The following is a 10,036-nucleotide window of genomic DNA, read 5'->3' as shown; positions in this document are numbered from 1 at the left end:
TTTTGTCCCAGGTCCGATACTTGTGCCTGTGAATTGTGAGTGAGCTTGGCCAGTGTTTGCTGCAGTTAAAATATTTTGCAGTAAAATTCATCATCTTTGATGAGGAGGGCCAATTTTAACCTAATACATGTATTCATTTCTATGGGCAGTGTAGTATGGATGGCAGCGTTCTTTGAAAGTGGTTTTTCCTGATGTAATTTTCTTTTGCTGTTAATTTTTTCTGTACTAAAAACAAGTGCCGCTGTTGATTCGAAATGACTCATTACTCACTCACGAAAATAATGTATGCGAGTTGTAAAAGCTTTTAAATATTTTGCCATGTTAGGGTAATGTAATATTTATTAATACTAAACTTTGACCTCATGCAATTAATGAAAAAGCACAACCTTTTGGTAAGAAAAATGCATTTTTTGTAATTAATTCGAAAAAGTGAAATACCACATTTTAAGTCAACAGTTTAGAGATAGGTTTTAGAGTCATTTAAATTATGCATTGCAGACATGTTTCTTTCATCAATTTTCCATTATAATAGTGAGGTTGATGAATAATGATGTGTAGTGTGTCTTAATAAAACAGCATTTCATCATCCAGTGTATTTCTTTATATCTCATGTTTACATTTTCCGAGTATGTCTTACTGTATTAATCTAATGGGATTGTAGTGCCACTCCGAACAGGAAATGCATCCGATTTTTAGATAATGATTATTCTTACAATGCAGACTGTTTGTTTTTTGTAATATTTTTTGCGTTTCTTTTTCAGTTTCGATTATATTTATACGATGCCAATTATAGGTTAACGTTTTTCCTAATAGCTGATCCAGCGAGAGCTGAAGATGCAACACGTTTTCGAAGATGTTACCTACGTTATGTTGAAATGCATCGTTTGGTGAACACTGTGTTTTCGACTTCAGCTTTTTTATTCAATTCAAACAACCGTGTTTTGATACAACTGTATTAAAGCTGACATTGAAGACAGATAACTATTAATTCATTACAACACTAAATGTATCATCATAATGTATTGTAGGTTGAACACCACTAAATCTGGCTGTTATTTATATCCGCTTACTCAATTACATCATTTCGGTCAGATTTTCAGAGGCTTATATTCCCATTAATTAACAACTATACCGCTACTTAGAGAATGAAAAGTTGGTGTATTTATATATATATATTTATAAGTAATTGCACTTTTACCTTTTCGCTTCTTTCTCAACACTTTTACCTTTTCGCTTCTTTCAGTATCTCTTTCCAAGACATAAATTTCGCCGTAGTATTCATTACTAGCAAGCGACAGAGGCATGCAAATTTCTTTTATTGTAACGCAGCAGATGAAAAGAAAATACAATGTTATTGAGAACGGGCACAAGAAAGGAAAACAAAATGATTTGGACTGTTATATAAATGCACCGGTATAGGCTTACATTTGATTTAATAGTGATAAGTCAATTTGACCCCTACTTGCGTATATCGTAACACACTTTTATCGTTTGGTACGCAATTATTCGGTCCATTTTTTTGACGTTTGGTATGTCAAGTCATTGAAGCTGGAGCATTTCAGACAGAAACGGAGCAAAGTACGAGAGCTGCACTGCATACTATATTCAAGATAGTATATCCAACAAACATAACTAGATCCATCCAATCAGCAACACATCTCCATGTGACGTGATTAGAATCTTCTGATGATGCGTTCTCGTTCTTGTCCTCGTTCTCTGACGCTTGTTGTTGAGATTCTGTCGCCTTAGATGGAATAATATTAGTTTCACTTAGGGTAGCGTCCAACTCACTCTGTTTCAACGTTGATCGCTTTTTCGCAAACTGTCCGCAGGAAATGACCAAACTTCGGAGCCATGTTGGAACTTCACGTTCATCGTCCCTGTGATAGAGTCGGATCTGAACTAACAACGTCACGGTTATCATTGTGCTTAGAACTACCTGAATGAAAACGTACAAGTTGAACATGGAGACTTTATTAGACGCTTTTGGTAACTGTTCGCTAACAATAGTAAGAAACACGCTCAACGATAGGAATACAGTTACAGAAAAACTCGCTTTTTCTCCACAAGACGCCGGTAAAAGAAATACACAGTTGTTGAGTAAAGATAGAAGTGCTATTGGCAGTATGACATTTAACATGACATAATTGGACTGACGTTTAAGCGTTAAGCAAAACACAACGTAACTGTCACCGCCAATTGATTTTTCTTCAGCCGTAGACTCGATTATTTTCCACTGTGGATGACCGTCATATTCATCATGTAAGATCACGTGGTCAGACGCATTAGTAATTTCAACAGATCCATCCGTATGACTCCAAACTTCGAAATATAGGCAACATCTGTGAATGTCTACTGGGTATTTTGTGACGTCGATGGAGCAAGTTGACCTAAAAACTTCGATAGGTTTCCATTGCATGCATCCTTGGTGTGTTACTGCGACATACATATGCTTACCTCCCATATCACGATATCTTTCAACAGAGTTCTCCAACGCAATATCTGGCTTCCAGACATTGCTCTGTGGTATGTTCATACTTTGTAATCCATTGTACATAACAGGATCCCACGTAAGATATTCGTCATACCAGTAAAGCTTAAGTTTTGCTGTGAGGGTCAATGTCTCAGAGATTTCATTTAAATCTATGATACTTATTACATTTAAACTGACATTTACTGTAGTTTTTTGCCTGGTATCCACTACAGGACGCACATTTGGATTGTATCCTTGATCAAATATAAGGTTCTTGTACAGGTTGTAACCGGCACTTTTGTTTTTATTTCCATGAACAACTCCAAAACTGGATGAAAAACAGAAAATCGCTATTACTAGTGCTGTTTTCTTTTTCATCCTGCTTCCCTGTAACTCATTACTGATGTGACCAAAGCTCCGTTAGTTCGTGATATTTGTAATTAAATGATAAATTGATACATTTACCGAATAGCATGGAATCATGTTTGATTAATATACTTCTTATCAATTTCAAACAGGATTAGATCAATTGATTTTATCTGCGAATCATTCAGGGACATTTTGCCTGAGAGACACCATTATTTCAAACTGATTAATGGTCTGATATCTGTACGTAAAACAATCAGACGATTGTTAAAGATACCGTTTTAGCTCTAGTAAAAACATTTTTGTACACGCGTGTTTATAAAAAAGTCTGAGACACTATTTCAATGAGTTTAGAATATACTGAATCACAAAAGTGTGCTTCGAAATACAGCTAAATATCTACATACGTTATTTATTTTGTATGAAAAGAAAAAGTTTTAATTTTCTTATAAACAACATTGGTGTAATAATATCAAGGATGATCTTATCTGACGTCATGCACAAAAATCATGAACAAAATGGCGTCGTTAGAAATATTTTTTCAAAATTCAAAACGAACATTACATTATAGCTAGATCTAACACTATTTTTTCTGACGGTAAATATCAAAATTGAATTGATACGACCATATGATTTTTCGCTGGATTTAACGATAGTTCAAATAAACAAAAGGAACTGAAGAATAGAACAGAACAGAACTAAAATTTAAAAAAGGCACATTACAATTTAACGTGGCCGGGCGGGTCTTTTCGACTGTTGGAAAGAACGATATCCTTACATTTACTCTGATTTTCTGACACTCTGAACCACTTATTTTCGTAGCAAGCTAATATAAAACATAAATGTAAGGATTGAATGCTGTTGTTTGTGCGTTTATACCCGTATAAATGCACAAAATAGCATTTAATTCTCAAGTGTTTTAAAACAATATATAATGACTCACACAGTCCTTTGGGGGAAAATGTACCCCATTAAACTTTTAACAGTTCCGCTTAAGCCGCTGCTAGGGAGCATGAGGGTTGTTACACTTTCCATTATATCTCTCAGCTGTTATTACAGGTTTTCATCGTATGCAACGATTCTTAATATGATGCAAACAGACATACTTTTTAAGTGGTCTCTTGTCATTAAGCGGTGATAACTTGTCATTCGGCTGTTGTATCTTGTCATTCTGAAGTTGTTTCTTGTCACTCGGCAATGGTCACTTGTCATTCGGCATCTTGTCATTTGGAGTAGTACCTTGTCATTCTGAAGTTGTTTGTTGTCACTCGGCGGTGGTCACTTGTCATTCGGCAGTGGCTACTTGTCAGACAGCAGTTGTGTTTTTCATTTGGAAGTGGTTATTTGACAGGCGGCAATGGTACCTTTTCATTCGGCAGTGCCCATTGTTTTCTCGTTTAGGGCAAAGGCATTATTTTATCTGGGGACCATACGCCGCTTTTCATGGAATTGCACTCTGTGCATCATTGGAGATTCCATGTGCACCGCCGTATGAATACGTCTGCGGATGTCTCTAATTTATATTCTCGTACGTATAACATGTGTAAATGTTGAGTTCTGCTCAACACGGGGCTAGAAGACGTGGGCGGTAGCTTGCATTTCCACTACCGTCCATGAACAGGCTCAATCAAACCGAGCCTGCAACATTTTCATTTATGTCGTGTTGGGCGGCCTGTGGTTTTCCACCTTTTTGTTTTGACATTCGGCAGTGGTTACTTGCCACTCGGCAGTGGTACCTTGTAATTCGGCAGTGGTAACTCGTAATTGGGAAGTGGTTACTTGTCATTCGGAAGAGCTAATTTGTCAATCGGCAGTGATGATTTGTCATTTGGAAGAGGTAACTTGCCATTCGGCAATGGTAACTTGTTATTTGATAGTGGTACCTGACCATTCGGCAGGTTCAACTTGTCATTTGATAGTGGTACCTGACCATTCGGCAGGTTTAACTTTTCATTTGATAGTGGTACCTGACCATTCGGCATGTTTAACTTGTTATTCGCCTGTGGTACCTTATCATTCGGTAGTGGTTACTTTAAAGAGTAAATGTTCCACATAAAGTGGTTTCCTTATTAGTGCGTGACGGTGTTATTTGTGATTGAATCAGGATAAGAAGAAAGAAAGAAAGTCTATGTTAATCTAAGACCCCTGTGATGACTTGCCGACTTCCAAAAACCTTTCTGAGGACTACTGTAATCCTGTAATGCCAAATTTCTCAGGTGTTTTTATTTTAAAGTTTCACTACATATGTGTTTACAGGGTGAGTATGGTATACGTAAATACATAGTGAGTAGGGTGCTCGTATGTTCATGTGTTTACAGGGTGAGTATGGTATACGTAAATACATAGTGAGTAGGGTGCTCGTATGTTCATGTGTTTACAGGGTGAGTATGGTATATGTAAATACATAGTGAGTAGGGTGCTCGTATGTTCATGTGTTTACAGGGTGAGTATGGTATACGTAAATACATAGTGAGTAGGATGCTCGTTTGTTCATGTGTTTACAGGGTGAGTGTGGTACACATAAATACATAGTGAGTAGGGTGCTCGTATGTTCATGTGTGTAGGGTTAATGTATGATACACACGTGTTCATGATGAGTAGGGTACTCATGTGTACATGGAGGTGTACGGTACATGTATATCACACTTTTTATTTAAAACAGTATCTCATGTTGAAGAGAGGCACGGCACCGTTGAAATCCATTTTCTTCTTTTTTTTTGCCATTTTCATCAACACTTGACTGCTGTATAATTTTGAAAAGGAAAGAAATGTTTTAAAAAGGGAAAAAAATGGTTTTTGTTGTACCTAAAATTTTTTTAAAAGAAAAAGAAAAATTAAAAAAATTTTATGAAACCTAATTCTTTCAATATTTTAATGGCAAATGGGCGGGTTTATTAAAAAGTGACTACATTCCTTTTAAAACGGGAATTTGTTACATGTAGGGTTTTTAAAAAATTATTTTCCCCCAAAATTTTTCCAGTTTGTGTTATTAAATAACAAAAATAAAGAAAAAAAACCCTGGGGAATTAAAAAATTTTGAATATTTTAAAATTTCGAATATTAATTTATCAAATAGTGTTTTTTGAAAAAAGTTTTTTAATTTTGGTTTAATGAAATATTTTTTAAATACATAGAAAAAATTGTTTTAAAAAGGTTTTCGATGAGTTTTTTCAAAAAATAGAATCCAAAGTTTTTTTAAGGTTTTTAAATTTAACGTTTTTAAAAGCTTTAGGAAAATTTTAAAAGGAAATTTAAAAAATACCCTTATAGGTTTTTGCATTTTCCTGAGGGTTTTCCAAAATCTTTTCAATTTATTTGAATTTTTTGTTATCCCCGGGGAACTTATAAAAAAATTTTCATGTCAAAAAATTTAACATATTAATTTAAAAACAAAAACCCCGAAAAAAAGCAACTAAAACCCTTTTCTTTGCCATTCACCCCTGACCTTTTTTTAGTAAAATTTTTTTAGGGGTTTTAATTAAAACAAATGAAATTAAAAAAAAAGGATGTTTTTTTAAAGGTAAGAAAATTTAAAATCCCCCGGGGCAATAAAAAAGAAAAACTAATTTTTTTTAATTTTTTTTTAAATTTTTTCCCGTAATACTAAAAAATTTAAAAACCTTCAAAAAAAAAGAAAATTGGGTTAAAAATTTTTTAAACAAAAAAGCCAAAATTTTCTTTTAAAATTTAAAAAAAATTAAATTGAATTTGATAATAAACCTTTTTTTTAAAAAAGATTGTGGGTAACTTTTTAAAATTTTAAAAAAGGTTTTTGCTTTGAGATTTTTTTAAAATTTTTAAACAGGGAAAAAAAAAGAACAAAAATAAAACAAAAAAAAAAAAAAAAAAAGGAAAATGAAAAGGAAGAAAAAAGCTTTCGCAAAATTTTTGGTCAAAAGTTTTTAAACACCTTAATTTTATGTTGTTTTTTTCCCCCCATTAATGCAGTTTTTGAATTAAAAATTATTTTTTCCACTTTTGGAGAAAAAAAAATTATTTTTTTAAATTTATTTTTAAAACAATTTTTGCATAAAAAAAAAAAATAAAAATACCTTCAAATTGAATAAATCTGTTAAAGGGCAATTTTAAAATGCCTAAAATAATTAATAGCCTACATTTTAATTTGGGTTATTTTACCAAAAAATAAGTTTTCCCGGGAAAGGGGGGGGGAAAAAGAAACACTAGGGGGAAAGGGTAATGCCCAAAAAAATTGAGCTTAAAAATTTATTGATAAGGAAAAGGTTGGTTTTAACCAGGAAAAAAAGAAAAAAAACTTGAAGTTTCTTATAAAAGGTATTAATAAAAACGGAAAACCCCAAAAAAACCCCCCCCCTTTAAAAACGGAAAGGGAAAAAGATACCAAACAAGTGGCTTTCCCCGTTTTCAGAACCCGTTTTTTGCTTTTCCCACAAAACCAAAGTTAAAAGTTTTAAATTCCCCGGGGTTTTAAAAAAAAAAAAAATTTTTTTAAAAAAAAAATTTTTTTCCGGGGGGTTGGGGGGGTTTTTTCGGGGGGGGGGGGGTTGGGGGGGGGGGGGGGGGGGGGGGGGGGGGGGGGGGGGGGGGGGGGGGGGGTTTTTTTTAAAAATTTCATTAGTTTGTTTCTTTTCAAAAACATTTTTTTTTTTTTGGGTTTCCCCTTATTTCTTTCCATTTTCTTAAATAAAAATTGAAACACAAAAAACCCCTTGAAATTAAAAAAAATAATTAATTCGTTTTATTTTAAACATGTTTTCTGAAGAAAACCTTAAAATTCCAAAAAAACCCTTATTTTTAAACCAAGAAGCCAATAAAAAAAAAAAATTTTAGCAAAAAAGGGTTTTAAAAACGAAAAACAAGGAAAAAAACAAAAGGGGGTAAAAAAAGGTTTTGAAAATTTTTTATTTTAAATTTTTTTAAATTAACCTCTTTAAATTTCATTTCAATGTTGTTCCCGTTTTTTATTCAAAATTTTTTTAATGGGGGGGGAATTCATAAAAGCGGGAACACAATTTCTTGAATTTTTTTAAAAAAAGTTTAACCCCCAAATTAAAATATAAAAAACAAAAAGGGAAAATAAAACAACACTCATTTTTGACTTTTTTTTAAAAACCCCAAACCCAAAAGTTTTAATAAATTAAACGCCAATGGAAAAAAACAAAAGTCTTTTCTTAAGAAAAAAAAGGTTATTTCAGCGAAATGAAAAAAAAAAAAAAAAATTTTAATATCAGAATATTCTGAAAAAAAATTTGGGTAAATTTTTTTTCCAAACGGGGGAAAATGGGTTAAATAAATATGAACAAAATACAAAATTTTTCCCATTTTAAAAAAAAAGGGATCTATTAACTTTTTGTCCCCGGAGGGGGGGGGCCCCTAAGTTTGCATTTTTTCTTGCTGTGATTTTGGGTTTTCCCAAAGTCAGCCAAAAATCAAAAAGTATTGTTAAAATTTTAATTAAAAATCCAGAAATGCCCTTCAACCTTAAATTTTTTTGAATAAAAAAAATTTGGTACCCCCCCGGGAAAAAAAAAAAATTTAAATTTTTTTTTCCCCCCCCCCCCCCCCGACACCTGTTCAAATTTTTAAAAAAAGGAAAAAAATATGATCTTTTTATATAATGAATTCTTTTTTCGCGGGGAAAAAAATCAAATTTGGCCCCAAATGAAAAATTCCAATTTTTCCCCCAAAAAAGTAGCTAAAAAGAAATTAAATTGATTCTAAAAAATTGCTTTTTTAACAATATTTTTTCGTTTTTATTTTTTGGGGGGCCCCCCCCCCAATTTTGATTTTGGCCCAAAAAAGCAAAAATGCAAAAATTTTTACCATTTAAACGAGAAAAAAATGTTTGTTAAAATTAAAATTTATAAAATGAACTTGGAAAAAAAATTTTACTTTTTATTTTTATTGGGGGTTTTTTTCCAAGTTTCCAAAAAAAACATAAAGCCTTTTTTTACCAAAAAACCTTAAAACTCAAGCCCCGGGGCCTTTAAAAACTCAAAAAAATTTATGTAAATTATGAAAATTGTTGGGGGGGGGGTTAAACCTCCTTAGTTTTTGAAATTTTTCAAATTTTTCCCTTAATTGTTTTATATTTTTTTGTTTGTGATGTTTAAAAAATTTTTAAAAAAATTTTAACCCTTTTTAATTTTTTAAAACCCCCAATAAATGAAAAATTTTTAAATTTTTCCCCCTTATTTGTGACAAATTTCCATTAAAAATTTGGGGGTAGGGGGCAACCGTTCCTCCCCTAAATTTTGTTAATAAAACCCCAAACGGTTTTTTCCCTTTTATTATTTTACCCGGTTTGTTTATTTTTTTCCAAAAGGGGTTGTTTTTTTTTTTGGGGGAAATAACCACTTTAAAGAAAAATAATTTTTTTAAAATCAAAGTTTTTTTTTTACCCCCCCAAGGGGGGTAATTTTTTTCCCCGAAAATTTTGGGTTTCCTAAAATTTTAATTTATAAAATTTTCAAAAAAAACCATAAATGGCCCACAAATGTTTTTTGGGAAGAATTTACCAAGCAAGGCCATTAAGAAAGGGGATTCAAGGGGCACCTTTCCAAAACTAAACCATATATTTTAAATATTGGTGAATTTTCACAGAAAGGGAACCCCCCCAAAAGCCATTTAGTCAAATTTAAGGTCCCCAAAAAGGAAAGGTTTTTAATAATTTAAAGGCCCCTTGGGGCCAAACTTTGAAAATTCTCAGGTTTAAAAAAAAACCTACCATAATTTTGTACCGTGAGGTGGGGCAAACCCACCCCTTTGGTCGGCCCAAAACCCTGGGCCAAAATTTCAAAAGAGATCGGGGATTTTTTTATGGAGCCCGCTCTTTTTTGTAATTTTTTTTTTTCTTTCCCCCCTTTTTTATATGTTTAAAATTTAAAAATGCAATTTTATTTGTTAAAAATTTTTCCCAATGAAAAGAATAAGATAAACCTTTTTTAAAAATTAAACCTCTTTTTTTTAAATTCTTTGGGGCCTTTTTTTGCCAGTTTTTATTCTTTTTAAAAAACCGGGAAAAATATTAAAAAAATTAAAGAAATTCTTTTAATCATACAAATAAATTCATCTTTTTTTAAATTTCCCCCAAAAATTTCTGGTTTTTTTAAACCCAAACCCCAAAACAATTTTAAATTTAAAGGAAAAACCCCAATTTAAAATATAGTTTAAAAAAGGAAAAAAATTGGGTTTTTTTTAAAAAATTTTTATTTTTTT

The 10,036-nt window shown here is 32.2% G+C and overlaps 1 protein-coding gene across 1 annotated transcript; it reads right to left on the bottom strand.

The window, feature by feature from the left end:
* Positions 1-1,136: 1,136 nt before the first annotated feature.
* LOC123562242 (neuronal acetylcholine receptor subunit alpha-7-like) lies at positions 1,137-2,861 on the bottom strand. The gene has a single exon (XM_053523561.1). It carries the CDS (start codon positions 2,849-2,851, stop codon positions 1,559-1,561), a length of 1,293 nt encoding a protein of 430 aa, XP_053379536.1. The 5' UTR covers positions 2,852-2,861; the 3' UTR covers positions 1,137-1,558.
* Positions 2,862-10,036: the final 7,175 nt, after the last annotated feature.

This window comes from Mercenaria mercenaria, chromosome 2 (genome assembly GCF_021730395.1).
Source record: "Mercenaria mercenaria strain notata chromosome 2, MADL_Memer_1, whole genome shotgun sequence".
In the NCBI taxonomy this organism is placed as follows: domain Eukaryota; kingdom Metazoa; phylum Mollusca; class Bivalvia; order Venerida; family Veneridae; genus Mercenaria; species Mercenaria mercenaria.
Note: the sequence above shows the minus strand (reverse complement) of the source record. Positions and strands in the feature narration are given on the sequence as shown.